This window comes from Cherax quadricarinatus, chromosome 65 (genome assembly GCF_038502225.1).
Source record: "Cherax quadricarinatus isolate ZL_2023a chromosome 65, ASM3850222v1, whole genome shotgun sequence".
NCBI lineage: Eukaryota > Metazoa > Arthropoda > Malacostraca > Decapoda > Parastacidae > Cherax > Cherax quadricarinatus.
In genome coordinates this window covers 18,803,754-18,820,485 of record NC_091356.1, presented here as the reverse complement: position 1 = coordinate 18,820,485, position 16,732 = coordinate 18,803,754, and the positions used below count along the sequence as shown (strand labels likewise).

The 16,732-nt window shown below is 44.4% G+C and overlaps 1 protein-coding gene across 1 annotated transcript in view; it reads right to left on the bottom strand.

The window, feature by feature from the left end:
• Positions 1–16,732, bottom strand: part of LOC128700571 (putative neural-cadherin 2) — a 271,817-nt gene that overhangs the window by 72,163 nt on the left and 182,922 nt on the right. Inside the window, exons 11-12 of the mRNA XM_070098997.1 lie at positions 3,074–3,276; positions 1,701–1,861 (exon numbers count right to left, since the gene is read on the bottom strand). Coding sequence (XP_069955098.1) covers positions 1,701–1,861; positions 3,074–3,276 — 364 coding nt within the window. The remainder of the gene's footprint in view (positions 1–1,700; positions 1,862–3,073; positions 3,277–16,732) is intronic.

Sequence of the window (16,732 nt, the reverse complement as noted above, 5' to 3'; positions counted from 1 at the left end):
AGAAGACTGAGCTTTATTAGCATTAAGGTGAAGAATTTCAAAATATTCCCCATAAACGTTAGCAAAAACAGGGTATACCTGGAGTATACCTGGAGAGGGATCAGGGGGTCAACGCCCCCGCTGCCCGGTCTGTGACCAGGCCTCATGGTGGATCAGGTGAACAGGAGTAAAATAGCCAAGAAACAGAGGTAGAGTTTTCACCAGCAGCCAGGAGGCAAGAAGACGAAAAACACATCCACTTGCCTCTCGCCAGACCAAAACTTTCACTCAGTTTCTAGGATGTTTTCCTGCTGCTGACATCATTTGGCCACAACACATCAATGAACGTGTACAGCTACGCCATTCCTGTGTGATGCTGAGACCTGATGTTGGGTCCAGCTTCTTGACGATGTTCTGAGGAGACTGATAAGAGAAGGATGATGTGACGTGATGTTGGGACCAGTTTTACTAAAGTTCCTTGATGTTCTGAGAAGAATGATGAGAGAAGGAGAGGAGAGGATCGAAAAATGAAGGAAAAGAAAGGAGTGAGAGAGGAAGACTGAAGATGCTGGAGAGGGTGGGAGGAGAATATGGAAAGAGAGATGGATAAAGGATGGGAGATGTGGGAGAGATGGAAAGAGGGGGTGGAACGGAAAAGGGAGATGTGGTAGTGGTGAGATGTGTTGAGGAAACAGATAAGAACATGTAGGAAGAGAGAGATGTGAGGAAGGTAGAGGGGGGGGGAAGGACTCATGCTTGATGGGAAAGAAGTGGGAGAGGGGAGGGAGAAGTGTAATGTCTGGGAGATGAGTGTATGGACGGGAGGGTGGTGGTGGTGGGTGTATGGATGAGAGGGTGGTGGTGGTGGGTGTATGGATGGGAGGGTGGTGGTGGATGGCAGGATGGTGATGGATGGCTGGGTGGTGGTGCATGGCAGGGTGGTGGAGGATGGCAGGATGGTGGTGATTGGCAGGGTGGTGATGGATGGCAGGGTGGTGGTGGATGGCAAGGTGGTGATGGATGGTAGGGTGGTGATGGATGGTAGGGTGGTGATGGATGGCAGAGTGGTGGTGGACGGCAGGGCGGTGGTGGATGGCAGGGTGGTGGTGGATGGCAGGGTGGTGGTGGATGGGAGGGTGGTGGTGAATGTCAGGGTGGTGATGGATGGCAGGGTGGTGGTGGATGGGAGGGTGGTGGTGGATGGCAGGATGGTGATGGATGGCTGGGTGGTGGTGCATGGCAGGGTGGTGGAGGATGGCAGGATGGTGGTGGTTGGCAGGGTGGTGATGGATGGCAGGATGGTGGTGGATGGCAAGGTGGAGATGGATGGCAGGGCAGTGGTGGATGGTAGGGTGGTGGTGGATGGCAGGGTGGTGGTGGATGGCAGGGTGGTGGTGGATGGCAGGGTGGTGGTGGATGGCAGGGTGGTGGTGGATGGCAGGGTGGTGGTGGATGGCAGGGTGGCGATGGATGGCAGGGTGATGATGGATGGGTCTGAGCATAGACCCATCCATCATCACCCTGCCAAACCCACACAACACAGTAGTAGATCTCTTACATGTATGTCAGCTGCTAGATTCTAATACTAGTGAAAAGATATTTAAACTATCTTCTCCTAACCTACGCTTCACTTAACGTCCAGCCTCATCTACTATTTACTAAGCATCTCAACTGTCTCATCAGCAGACTGGCCTCTCCTAGCATAAGGCATCTTCACTTACCGTCCATCGGGTGTGTCGGGAGCCATAGTCAGGTCTCCAGTGGAGGTATTCAAAAAGAAGCCAGACTGGTAGTGTCTCCAGGCGTAGGTCTTGGCAGCTGCATCCCAGTCGTCAGGGTCCTGCACGTATACTCTTCCCAGAGGCACTTGTCTCTTCTGGTGCTGCAGAAAGGAGACACAAGAGGGTCATTTTCTGTAGCTTCTGACCTAACTTGTACTGGTATCTGTGTATTGTCACAGTCGGGGATTTTCTAATGCTGAACTTAGATTCAGTAGTATGGGAGTTTGGTGACTTTTGTGGAGGATCTGCAGATGGTCCCTACTTAGTGTCGTTATATTATCTCCTTATTCCTGATTCTGTGTCGCAGTTCCTTGTTATATTGCTGTTCGGCTTAACAGTCGTTTTATTGTTCAAGCAAGCTGTTCTGATTGCCAGGTTGGTCAAGAAGTTAGTTTATGTGAGGACTTTTAGTCAGTCACTGGTTAAGTCTAGTAGAGTCTTGAGACATAGCGAACTACTTAGAGCACTTACACACATACACACAAACTTACTTGTATATATTTGTATTATGTTATTAAATTCTAACAATGTACCAGACGGTACTTACAAGTCATAAAGATGTGATATGTACCTTCAGCACAATACTACTGTACACCAGAGAAGTGATTATTATTATTATTTTGTTTATATTTAAATTTGATAATATACGCCTAGACAACTTTGTTATTAATAAACTTATTAAATTTTAATTTCTTTAGTTAGTAGCCTACCAGTTGTAATCCTGAAGCACTACTGAATCTTATTGAATTCTAATGGATATTTGGACCAGGATACTGACTACTTGTTACAATAACCCAGTAACAGGCTGGATGCTAGAAGGGCAGTCCTTTCTAGTATTCACTGGAGATCTCTATGTTTATTAGAAATCGCGTTTTTTGTAACAAGTGGTGAGATGACCTGTATCATGCCAGTGGTGAGATGACCTGTATCATGTCAGTAGTGAGATGACCTGTATTGTGTCAGTGGTGAGCTGACTTGTATCACGTCAGTAGAGAGTTGACATGCATCATACCTGTGTCATGTGTCGTGTCAGTGTTGACCTGACATGATACATGTCATGAGGTGCTAGTGACTTGTATCACGTCAGTGGTGAGCTGACATATGTCATGCCAGTGGTGAGCTTAAATGTGTCGTGTCAGTGTTGACCTGACATGATACATGTCATGAGGACCTGCTAGTGAGCTCTGTATGAGCGGAACCAACAATGTAAAAATGATGTACTTGGAGGATGTGGACAGTGGCAGTCTTAAAGGCGACATTAACTGACCTGGAGATTGTGGACAGTGATAATGTTGACTGCAACATTAACTGACCTGGACGGTATGGACAGTGACAGTCTTGGAGGCCGGTGTCATGGGGTTGTCATTAAGGTCGACGACGTGGACAGTGAGTGTGAGGGTAGCAGAGAGTGAACCAGCATCAGCCACCACCAGAGGCACCAGTAACAAGCGATGTTCTTCACGGTCTAAGCTTCCCACCGTCGATACAACTCCCACCCCACGTCCCTCGTCTCCTCCTGAGGCAAGGGTAAGAAAGTAAGTTTATTCAGGTATGCACAAATACAGTTACAAAGATTATCATACATAACAGCTTATGTGAAGAGAACCTGGGATAACCCCCCAAAAATCAGAAGGAACACTGAGAGATGTTAAACTAACATGGAGAAATATTATGGCTGTGAGACACCCAGGAACTGGGGTGCGTTTGAGCCTGCCTGCTAGGCCAGGTAGGCTCAAACTAACACACTTAAAATTCACTGGAGCAACTTCTATTGGTGACAACACTAATTACATTGAGTAATATAGAGCATTATTTACTGACTGGCAGAGAGAAGCTCTCTATAATGAAGGGCAGAGAGGACACTTTCTGCCCTTCATTATAGAGAGACTTTCAGGTGAGCGGTGAAGTGGGAACAGAAGAAGACTAGAACTAAAGTGAAGCATCTTGAAGAGTAGAAAGAATCAGGGTTTAAGCCACGGAGCGTAGATGGCAGCAGAGGAGGGCAGTGCAGCAGCTGGTTCACCGGAACTCCCCGGCTCGGATCTTGTCCAGATGGTGACCCGGCGCCAAGTGGTCGGTGGAGGGGATGACAGGCAGAAGCTGGAGCTCCGGAGGGTGTGTCAGCAGGTGGTCCGGAGGGTGTGTCAGCAGGCGCTCCGAAGGGAGTGTCAGCAGGTGCTCCGGAGGGAGTATCAGCAGGTGCTCTGGAGGCAGTGTCAGCAGGCGCTCTGGAGGGTGTATCAGCAGGTGCTCCGGAGGGTGTGTCAGCAGGTGCCCCGGAGGGAGTGTCAGCAGGTGCTCCGGAGGGAGTATCAGCAGGCGCCCTGGAGGGAGTGTCAGCAGGTGCTCCGGAGGGAGTATCAGCAAGTGCTCCGGAGGCAGTGTCAGCAGGCGCTCTGGAGGGTGTGTCAGCAGGTGCTCCAGAGGGTGTGTCAGCAGGCACCCCGGAGGGAGTATCAGCAGGCGCTCTGGAGAGTGTGTCAGCAGGCGCCCTGGAGGGAGTGTCAGCAGGCGCCCCGGAGGGAGTGTCAGCAGGCGCTCTGGAGGGTGTGTCAGCAAGCGCCCCAGAGGGAGTGTCAGCAGGTGCTCCAGAGGGTGTGTCAGCATGTGCTCCGGAGGGAGTATCAGCAGGTGCTCTGGAGGCAGTGTCAGTAGATGCTCCGGAGGGAGTGTCAGTAGGCGCTCCGGAGGGTGTGTCAGCAGGTGCTCCGGAGGGAGTATCAGCAGGTGCTCCGGAGGCAGTGTCAGTAGGCGCTCCAGAGGGAGTGTCAGTAGGCGCTCCGGAGGGTGTCAGCAGGTGCTCCGGAGGGAGTATCAGCAGGCGCTCCGGAGGCAGTGTCAGTAGGTGCTCTGGAGGCAGTGTCAGTAGGCGCTCCGGAGGCAGTGTCAGTAGGCACTCCGGAGGGTGTGTCAGCAGGTGGTCCGGAGGGTGTGTCAGCAGCCACTCCGAAGGGAGTGTCAGCAGGTGCTCTGGAGGGAGTATCAGCAGGTGCTCCGGAGGCAGTGTTATCATGTGGGGTTCGAACACGTGGATAGGGTAAAGAAATACTCACGTAGGCTGGTAGTACGTATATTACGGATAGTGTGGGAAGCGCCAAACAGCCGTGACCTGCCTCCTTGCTCTCACTCATAAGACTGACTAACTCCAGTACCCATATGTGAGGGGGTGTTTGAAATACTGCTGTGGTCAGCAGCAATATGAATACAGACAGTGATTCACGCAGAGACGGTTGGTAGTGAGTCATCTACTGGTACACTGGTTACTGGTAACTGGTTACTAGGAACTGGTACTACTACTGAGAGCTCGGCGACGCTAACGTATGTCGTCCCAACATACAACTAATACAAACTAGAGATGGCAGGTATACGGCTTGGGCTGATTCTATACAATGTCAAACTACACAACAATTGAACATTACAACATACATAAGTAGAACATTGGAATGGAAGCTTACGTAACTGAAACTGTAATGCAATACAAGGTATAATATAGCACAACTCATCGAAGAAACTCAACGAATGAAACTCATCGAATGAAACTCAACGATAACTCATCGAATGAAACTCAACGTTGAGATTACACAATAGAAGTGATAAATGACACTTATGCAGCATATGGGAATCTTTATTCAGGAAACGTTTCGCCACACAGTGGCTTCATCAGTCCAATACAAAGAGGAAGGCGTAAGGAGAGGAGGAGAATGAGGTAATCAGTCCCTCAACCTGGAGTCGATGTGTTCAGTCCATCAATCTTGTAGAATGTATTGGACTGATGAAGCCACTGTGTGGCGAAACGTTTCCTGAATAAAGATTCCCATATGCTGCATAAGTGTCTCAATCTTCAACTTGTCGGTTTTTCAAACCATTCATCACAGAAGTGATAAAAAGAAAATTTTGATCGATCGATCTGTATTCATGTGATCTACGGATTCTGAGGAAGGAATATATACAAAGAAAGAAGTGTTTAACAGAAAGGCAGATTCGGTGCACTCAAATCTAGACTGTTAACTCTCAGAATTCGGAGAGAACGTGAACACAAAAAAAAAATTCTTGAATACTGATAAGTTGATACTGTAATTATTCATCTATACAGGTTATTTACATTTAACCCCAACTCTGCTAGGGTAAGATTGACATATGCAGAATGGGTGTCATCTCTTGGAGGATCAAACTCTCTTGCATTGGCTAACTCATGCTGTATTTGAGGCAAATCTGAATTGGAAGTTACAAATGATACTTGAGGATTTCTCAATACCTGTCGTGTACGTAGGGAATAACGACATTCAGGTTGATCGTCTGACTGAGTATCAGAGGAAGAGAGTACAGGATCAGGAGGATTGTCAGAGTCTGTCACATTAGTCTGGGTTGGAACATCATTATCATCACATACTAACTTCATATGATCTAAATGCGATTCTTTATACTGACCAGTACTAATTTCTCTAACCTTATACTTATTACCAGTGATATTTTCAACTACTCGATAAGGACCAACAAACTTTTGATCAAGCTTTGGCATTGCAGACGTTTTGTTAAAGTTAGTCAGCATAACTCTCGAACCTACTTTGATTTTGGGTGGCTTTGCTCGAGTGTTTGCGACTCTTGTAAATTCTGCTGTTGATTTATGAAGTGTTTCACGGATTCTTCTAAAAACACTTTGAGCTAAGCTGGTACGAGTTGCTATGAAATCATCAGGGTTGTAATTTGGTTTCGGATTAGAATATAACAACTCATAAGGCAAACGTTTATCTACACCGTACAATGCATAATGTGGAGTGTCACCTATAGAAACATTGTAAGCAGAATTTATAGCACACTGCACATCAGGTATAACTTCATCCCAAGTTTCACTGTTGGGATTGATAGTGGCTCTCAAGACATCAAGTACTTTCTTATTGGTTCGTTCCGCTAACCCATTGCTGGCAGGATGATGAGGAACAATGGTGGATTTAGAGATCTTGTACAAGGTGCACAAATTTTCAAGAATCTCATTACAGAATTCACCTCCATTATCTGTTACTAGGGACTTAGGGGTGGTATGCCTGCAGATAATGCGTTCTTTAAACGCTTTAGCTACTGTCTCGGCAGTCTTATCTGCAATAGGAACTAACTCACAATATCTGGTGAAATGGTCTACCATAACACACAGATGTTTGTTGCCTTGGAGGGAACATTGGAAATTAGTTAACAAATCTAGCGCAACTCTTTCCCATGGTTCGCTAGTAGTTGGATACACTTGGATTGGATTAGGGCCATTAGCATTACCTTTATGTTGCATGCAGACACTACATTTCTTAACATACTCAGATATATCAGTTGCCATACGAGGCCAAAAGTATTTCAATCTGGCTTGTTTTACTGAACGATCCATACCAGGGTGTGCAACACCTGGTACATCGTGAACTAGCTGTAAGGCTACATTCACTAGTGACTGTGGAATTACTAACTGGTATACTCTTCTGCTAGGAGTACCCAACTCGGCTGTTCGATACAGTAATTCTTGGTTCATGACAAAGTCACTGATGGGTGCTGGTGGCTTCACAGTAAGAATAAGATCTTCCTGGAGCAGGAATCGAATCACCAGAACACAAGGGGTCGGTTCTTTCTTACTGGAGGAATGAACAAACTCGGTGGAGTGGATGACTCCCCCCGGTTGAAAAAAATTAACGCTATAACACGCAATATGAGCAAGGGAGAACGAATCTACTATCTCAAACTGCAAGCACAGGAGAAAAGAAATGAACACGGTGAACAATGCTGATATTCAATCTGAGTCGCACACAGTGACACGAGGTATCAGCTATAAACTTCACTTACAAACGTTAACAACGTGGAAGTTACTCGAGAAATAACTTCTTACAATGCACTGATTACTGTCAACTAGGATGGGATCACAATCTGAAACACAAGGGACAACAACAACACTCAAGTGAGCACACTAGCCACAGAAACGTCTTTCTGCAACGGCTTGTGGTATCAGCAAGAGATGGCATAACTCGTTGCAAGTAAAGTTCTTCTCAAAGCGTCCCCTGGGAAGGAACGAATACTTGAACAAGTCGCCATCGCAAGGATAGTAGTCGCACTATCCTGCGTGCATGATATTGTGGCTGGAGTCCGGACAGGAGTGACAGTATTACTAGTGCCTGACCGCTCGGCTACGTTAATAAGTAATTCACGGATCTATAGGAACTTAATCTGAACTTCACATTTCGCAGCACTTTAACAAATCTCAGATACAAGCTGTGAGAACAAACACATTGCTCAAGGGCTAGGTATTGTCTTTCAGTCAGTAAGGGAATGTTGGTACTGTGGACTGATTCATATTGACTTTGACTGGCATGATACACTAAGTGAACATTCAAAAGTGACTGGGACATGATCTCAGGGAACTTACTCAAGGACATAAGGCAAAAAAAAAAAAAATAGAGAAATGACACAGTAAGCTTAAGTGGAAGAAAATGCTTAACAATTCTGCATAAGTAATAAAAAATGTCTAAGATACACTGCAAGAGGAAGGACAACTCAACGTAAAGGACTGCTGGCCAAGATAAAAAAAAAAACATTGAAATTTACAAGTAAAAATATTACTAGAGACTGAATTAAATGCAAAATGAGCTGTCTTTACTCTTGCTAATAAAGAAATTAATTAATAAAATTTTAAATCAATGTAAAAAGTATAAAATAAAATTACTAAATTGTATGCAACGAGAGATAACTGGGAAATTTAAATATTTTCTAAGAATGCATAAACAAAATTAAAATATAATGCAAAGACAACATCAGGAAAATTAATAAAATGAAAAACAAGATGCAATAATGAACTGAGAATAATAATGCATAAAAATATCAATAAAAGAAAATAATTCACTGCAGAACAAGTGCAACAAAATAATTCACTGCAGAACAAGTGCAACAAAATAATTCACTGCAGAACAAGTGCAGCAAAATAATTCACTGCAGAACAAGTGCATCAAAATAATTCACTGCAACAAAATAATTCACTGCAGAACAAGTGCAACAAAATAATTCACTGCAGAACAAGTGCAGCAAAATAATTCACTGCAGAACAAGTGCATCAAAATAATTCACTGCAGAACAAGTTCAACAAAATAATTCACTGCAGAACAAGTTCAACAAAATAATTCACTGCAGAACAAGTTCAACAAAATAATTCACTGCAGAACAAGTTCAACAAAATAATTCACTGCAGAACAAGTGCAACAAAATAATGTGTAGAAATAATCACTGCAATAATAAAGTGTCACTGGGAAAACTCAGGTTAAATAATAAAATAGAAATTATGAGAAAAAAAACTGATTGAACACTTTAACTCTTAATTGTAAATTAGACAAAACAATTTACTCAAACAGAGTAAAGAAAACACTTTACGTTAAAAGTAATTGAAATTACATCAAGAGTGAATTTGTTCAAAGAAATATAAAAATTATGAATAAAAATAAAACAAGGAACAAAACGGAAGTGTAACACTTACAAGTGGCAGGGCACACAACACTTAATCACGTATTCATTATTTTAGTATATTCTTACAACAAAATCTTGCTGTGACTGATATGACAAAAATTTGCTGGCAAAAATAATGGTACACAGTCTGCGAAAAAATTCAGGGAATGAGACACTGCTGGCATACGAGAAAAAGGTACACATAGAAATAAATGGATAATTTGGTATACTGGGGTGAATATCACTGCATGAACTACAGTGACAAATACTGGAGAATACAATGCTGAAAGAATACAAAAAAAAAAAAAAATGAATGAATCACTTCACACGGAGTGACTGACTGGTACACTACACAATAATACTTACTACAGACAGAGAGTAGCATAAAAAAAACACAGATAAAAAAAATATGAAATGAGCGAATAACACTGAAAAATATTGCAAAAAAAAAAAATGAGTCAAAGAAACACTGAGTCTACACTGAAAACACAAGGCTTAGAGTACACAAGAAATTCACTATAAATGTCTCACACACGCAAATGTCTTTAAACGCAAGAAAAATGTCTCTAAACAGAAAATTATCACTGAAGTCTGGAGTAGTCGACGGTGATGGTGACGAGGGTAGGTTGTCGAAGGTTGTCCTGCGCGGTGATGACTGACGCCTCCTACACTCACTGTTGTCAGAAGAAATGCGCTTTCTCGGTGAACTCACATAACTGGCTTTATCGTTGGCGCTCAGCTACAATCTGACCAATTATGTGAGCCAAAACAGTATTAGGACCCGGTACAAGGGTGCAAACAGCCACAGGTAGATGAGGTGGGTGGCTGGTGGTGGTGGTGGATTGTGAGTAGAGTGGCGGGTGGTGGTGGTGTGACTCACTCACTGGCGCGCACTCTTACCACTCACGAAGGTGGCTTGATAAGCCACTCTATGCCACAGGAATGGTGAAATTCACTCTTAGCATCCAACAGGGAGCACAAAGCGATATATGAGACAATACTTCAGAGGAACTTGCATGGCTTACTTCTCTCTCTCAGCTGGGTTAGAAGCTGGGTTGGCTGACTGGCTTAACCCACGAGAATGGCTGACTGGAAGACGGGTAACGATGCACACAGCATGAAGGAGCAGGTGGATGACAGGAGACAGGCTGGATGATAGGCTGACTGGCATTCACTTCCACAGTCTGGCTTACTGACTGGCTTAATTGCAAAATCCGGGTCAACCCCTCGGAGATAGCAATTAGCACACGAACTAAGCCAGGAAGCTTGAAACAGCTGCAACAGGCTTGCAGGCTACAGGGTGGAGGTTGTGAGGGGAGTGAGTAGCTGGAGATGGGTGAGACGGTTCACCTTTTGACCTGCTGGCTACTCACAAACAGTCTTCTAACGTCTTGAAATACCCTTAAAAAAGCTTAAATCCACACTCCCACACCATTGCCACCATTTATCATGTGGGGTTCGAACACATGGATAGGGTAAAGAAATACTCACGTAGGCTGGTAGTACGTATATTACGGATAGGGTGGGAAGCGCCAAACAGCCGTGACCTGCCTCCTTGCTCTCACTCGTAAGACTGACTAACCCCAGTACCCATATGTGAGGGGGTGTTTGAAATACTGCTGTGGTCAGCAGCAATATGAATACAGACAGTGATTCACGCAGAGACGGTTGGTAGTGAGTCATCTACTGGTACACTGGTTACTGGTAACTGGTTACTAGGAACTGGTACTACTACTGAGAGTGTCAGCAGGCGCTCCAGAGGGTGTATCAGCAGGTGCTCTGGAGGATGTGTCAGCAGGTGCCCCGGAGGGAGTGTCAGCAGGTGCTCTGGAGGGAGTATCAGCAGGCGCCCTGGAGGGAGTGTCAGCAGGTGCTCTGGAGGAGTATCAGCAAATGCTCCGGAGGCAGTGTCAGCAGGCGCTCTGGAGGGTGTGTCAGCAGGTGCTCCGGAGGGTGTGTCAGCAGGCACCCTGGAGGGAGTGTCAGCATGTGCTCCGGAGGGTGTGTCAGCAGGCGCCCTGGAGGGAATGTCAGCAGGCGCTCCGGAGGGTGTGTCAGCAGGCACTCCAGAGGGTGTGTCAGCAGGTGCTCCGGAGGGAGTGTCATCAGGCGCTCCAAAGGGTGTGTCAGCAGGCGCCCCAGAGGGAGTGTCAGCAGGTGCTCCGGAGGGTGTGTCAGCAGGCGCTCCAGAGGGTGTGTCAGCATGTGCTCCGGAGGGAGTATCAGCAGGTGCTCCGGAGGCAGTGTCAGTAGGCGCTCCGGAGGGAGTGTCAGTAGGCGCTCCGGAGGGTGTGTCAGCAGGTGCTCCGGAGAGAGTATCAGCAGGTGCTCCGGAGGCAGTGTCAGTAGGCGCTCCGGAGGCAGTGTCAGTAGGTGCTCAGGAGGGTGTGTCAGCAGGTGCTCCGGAGGGTGTGTCAGCAGGTGCTCTGGAGGGTGTGTCAGCAGGTGCTCTGGAGGGTGTGTCAGCAGGTGCTCTGGAGGGTGTGTCAGCAGGTGCTCTGGAGGGTGTGTCAGCAGGTGCTCTGGAGGGTGTGTCAGCAGGTGCTCTGGAGGGTGTGTCAGCAGGTGCTCCGGAGGGTGTGTCAGCAGGTGCTCCAGAGGGTGTGTCAGCATGTGCTCTGGAGGGTGTGCCAGCAGGTGCTCCGGAGGGTGTGTCAGCAGGCAGTGTAGTGTCAGTGTTGATGTGGTAACATACATAAGAACATAAGAAAGAAGGAACACTGCAACAGGCCTACTGACCCATGCAGAGCAGGTCCATGTCCCCCCCGGATTAGCCCAATGACCCACCCAGTCTGGTCACCTCCACTCAAGGATGGAGCACGGCACCAGACCCAGCAGCACAAGCTAGTCAGGTCCAACTCACACCCACCCACACCCACTCATGTATTTATCTAACCTATTTTTAAAACTACACAACGTTTTAGCCTCAATAACTGTACTCGGGAGTTTGTTCCACTCATCCACAACTCTATTACCAAACCAGTACTTTCTTATATCCTTCCTGAATCTGAATTTTTCCAACTTGAAACCATTGCTGCGAGTCCTGTCTTGGCTGGAAATTTTCAGCACGCTATTTACACCCCCTTTATTTATTCCTGTTTTCCATTTATACACCTCGATCATATTCCCCCTAATTCTACGCCTTTCAAGAGAGTGCAGATTCAGGGCCTCAGTCTATCCTCATAGGGAAGATTTCTGATACATGGGATCATCTTCGTCATCCTCCTCTGTACGTTTTCCAGAGCATTTATATCCATTCTGTAATACGGTGACCAGAAGTGAGCAGCATAGTCTAAATGAGGCCTAACCAAGGATATATAGAGTTGAAGAACAACCTGAGGACTTCTATTATTTATACTTCTAGATATGAAGCCAAGAATTCTGTTAGCTTTATTGCGAACACTAATGCACTGTTGTCTTGGTTTTAGATTACTGCTAACCAGAACTCCTTAATCCTTTTTGCAGTCATTAGTATTAAGATTTACATTATTTAGTTTACATGTGGCATGGTTATTTAACTGTCCAACATTTAGAACTTTGCATTTGTCAATATTAAACTGCATCTGCCACTTCTCCGACCATTGCATTAGTCTATTCAAATCATCCTGGAGTGCTCTAGTGTTCTCATTAGAATGTATTGGACGGTCTATTTTGGTGTCATCAGCAAATTTGCTTATGTCACTATTTATTCCCTCATCTATGTCGTTTATGTAAATTGTAAACAACAACGGGCCCAACACTGACCCCTGAGGAACGCCGCTTGTGACGTGCCCCCATTCTGATTTCTCCCCATTTATGCAAACTCTCTGCTGCTTATTTGTCAGCCATGCCTCCACCCAGGAAAAAATTTCTCCTCCTATTCCGTGTGCCTTGAGTTTCCTCGATAGCCTCTGATGTGGAACTCTATCGAAAGCCTTACTGAAGTCCATATACACAATATCATATTCATTACCATGATCTACCTCCTCAAACACCTTAGCGAAAAAAGTTAATAAATTCGTAAGACAGGAATGCCCCTTTGTAAAACCGTGTTGAGATTCATTAATCAATCTGTGCCTGTCAAGATGGCTACGAATTGCTTCGGCAATTATTGATTCCATAAATTTTCCCACTATGGAGGTAAGGCTTATTGGTGTATAGTTAGAAGCCAAGAACCTGTCACCTACCTTGTAAATAGGTATTACATTTGCCATTTTCCACTTATCAGGCACTATGCCAGTTTGTAGTGATATGTTAAAAAGATTAGCCAAAGATATACTAAGTTCCTCTTTACATTCCTTTAACACTCTTGCAAACAGTTCATCAGGACCTGGAGATTTGTTAGGTTTTAGTTTATTTGTCTGAGGACCATGTCACTAGTTACCGCAATCGCACATAGTTTATTATCATCCTGTTCTACATAATCTATTATTTCAGGAATATCGATAGTATTTTCCTGGGTGAAAACTGAGAGGAAGTAGGTATTGAGAATTTCACACACTGTCAGTGATCTGCCCAGAGCTCCTCTTAAGTGGGCCTATCTTGTCCCTAATCTTACTTCTGTATACCTGAAAGAACCCTTTTGAGTTAGTCTTTGAATCCCTTGCGACCTTAGCCTCATAGTCTCTTTTTGCTTTTCTTATTCCTTTCTTTATTTCTCTCTTTAATTGAATATATTGATTTCTTAACTGCCCATCCCCTCTTTTGATACGCCTATATATGCCTCTCTTTTGACCAATGAGATGTTTTAATCTATTGTTCATCCATTTGGGATCATTTTTGTTAGATCTAATTTCCCTACTCGGAACAAAAGTTGTCTGGGCAGCTAGAACTATGCTCTGAAAAACGTCATATTGGCAACTAAGATCACCTACCTAACCCATAGTCAGGACATCCCAATTTAGCCCACCCAGGTAATTTTTCAGTCCCATGAAGTCGGCCAAACAAAAATCTGGGACAGAGATTTGATTGCAGTTATCTGAGTAATTCCATGATATATTGAAACTAAGTGATTTGTGATCACTTTCCCCAAGCTCATCATTAACCTCAAGATTATTAATTAGTGAATCTTTGTTGGCAAGAACCAAGTCAAGCAGATTGTTTCCTCTAGTTGGTTCTGTCACAGCCTGTTCTAAAAAGCAATCCTGAACCGTATGTTCTTACATTCACTTGTTAGACGAAGAATGAGGGGAGACCTGATCGAAGTGTATAAGTGGAAGATAGGTATTAATAAAGGGGATATTAACAAGGTCTTGAGGATATCTCTCCATGGTGTCAATGGGTACGGGAGTTATTTCTTGAGTAGCTTTAGGTAGATGTCGTTTTGATAAGGACGTGCCTCGTATGGGCCAGTAGGCCTTCTGCAGTGTTCCTACATTCTTATGTTCTTATGTTCTTAAGAAAGTCACTAGACTCAAGATTTCCTGTCATATTGTTCCAATCAATTTGTCTAAGTTAAAATCTCCCATTATCACAACATTTTCATATCTAAATGCCTTATGAATTTCGTACCATAACAGCTTACTGCACTCCCTATCAAGGTTTTGGGGCCTATAAATCACACCCAAAATTAATTTGTCACGTCCCTCGAGAAACTGTAGCCAAACAGATTCTGTGTTCGATGTTTCTAATCTTATATCACGTCTAAGACAGCAATTTAAATTTTCTCTGAAATTCATCGCCACTCCACCCCCCTTCCTGTTGACCCTATCAGTGTGGAATAATTTATAACCTTGTGTGTTGCATTCAGAAGGCATTTCTCTATCTTTCAGGTTGAACCAGGTCTCTGTTATACCAATAATATCTATATTACCTGCACTTGCAAGTAATCTTAGCTCATCTATTCTATTTCTTAGACTCCTACTATTTGTATAGTAAACCTTAAGGGAGCTAGTCACTCGTTGCCCTCTACTATCTTTGTTTGTTTGTTGATCAATTGATTTGCCATTACTAGCAACTTTATTTTGAATATTGTCTTTTAAACATATCCCTGAGGTATCCCGGTAATAACTACTGTTTTCAGCTAATGCTGCAGCCTGATTGTTTCCCACAAACACCCATACCTCTATAATTTATCAGTTTAAATTCCTAGACAAGTCATCAATTACCCTCTCAATTGAACTGGCAAAATGCAACCACTCCATCCCCAGAGAGATGAACCCCATCCTTTGCATACATATGTTTGCCAAAGAATTTGTCCCAGTTATCAATGAATGGGATTGCAAGTTCCTTGCAGTACCTCTCTAGCCAGCAATTTATACCAATTGCCCTAGACATCCATTAATTGCCCACTCTCTTTCTAGGCAAGATGCTACATATGGCTGGAATCCCTCCCTTAGGCCTAACTACTTTTATGGCTGACCTGTACTTATCCAGCAGCTCCTCTCTCCTGCCCTTCCCAATGTCATTACCCCCAGCACTAAGACAGATAATGGGCTTGTTCCCATTACCTGCCATAATATTATCCAACCTGCTGACTATGTCACCAACACCAGCTCCAGGAAGGCACACTCTCTGTCTGACCTTTCTGTCTCTGTTACAGAATGCACAGTCCATATATCTTACCTGAGAATCGCCTACTATTAAAATATTCTTACCTTGATTAGCAGGGGAATCAGTGGTACCTTCAACCTCACTAACCACTGAAGTACACTCGTCTTGGAGAACAGAGAATCGATCTCCTACCTTCACATCTTCTCTATTAACTCTCATCTTCCTTCTTCCTGAACTGTGAACCACTTGCCACTTAAAGCGGCTGCCACTATCACTGCTGGTGACCATTTCCTCCTTACCAGCTAAATCCTTCTCACGCTCCCAAACTCATCAATGCGAAACTTCAGCTTCCTATTTTCCTCCTGAAAAAGTAGAATCTCCTTCTTCAACACTTGAACCTGAGATTCTAAAAAACTACAACAAACCATGGTGCTTGGTTACAGCTCACGCTAACTCCCAAGAACTTAGGCAGGTATGACCGCAGGTGACAACTTACCTCAGCGTCTTAAGGCTTCCCGCTTTTTCTCTGGGTAGTGTATAAAGTTAGATAAAAGAATGAAAGTGCAACTAATGTAACATTTTATTGTGGCAACGTTTCGCTCTCCAGGAACTTTGTCAAGCTTGATAAATTATACATAAATGATATGTTGACAAGATGAATTAGACACAGGTACAACATCTGGGTATTTATATGAGCAGACGTTTCGCGATACATCTACAAATAAAGATGATTAAGACACATGGGCAACAGTTAGATATAAGAACATAAGAAAGAAGGAACACTGCAGCAGGCCTGTTGGCCCATACTAGGCAAGCCCTTCACAATCCATCCCACTAACAAAATATTTGAAGAATTGAGACACTTATGCAACATATAGGAATCATTATTGAAAAAACGTTTTGCCACAGTGGCTTCATCAGTCCAATACAAAGTAGAAATGGGTAAGGAGAGGAGGAGATTGAGGTAATCAGTCCTTCAACCTGGAATCGATGTGTTCAGTCCATCACTCTTGTAGGAAGTACAGCATAGGGCCAGAGAG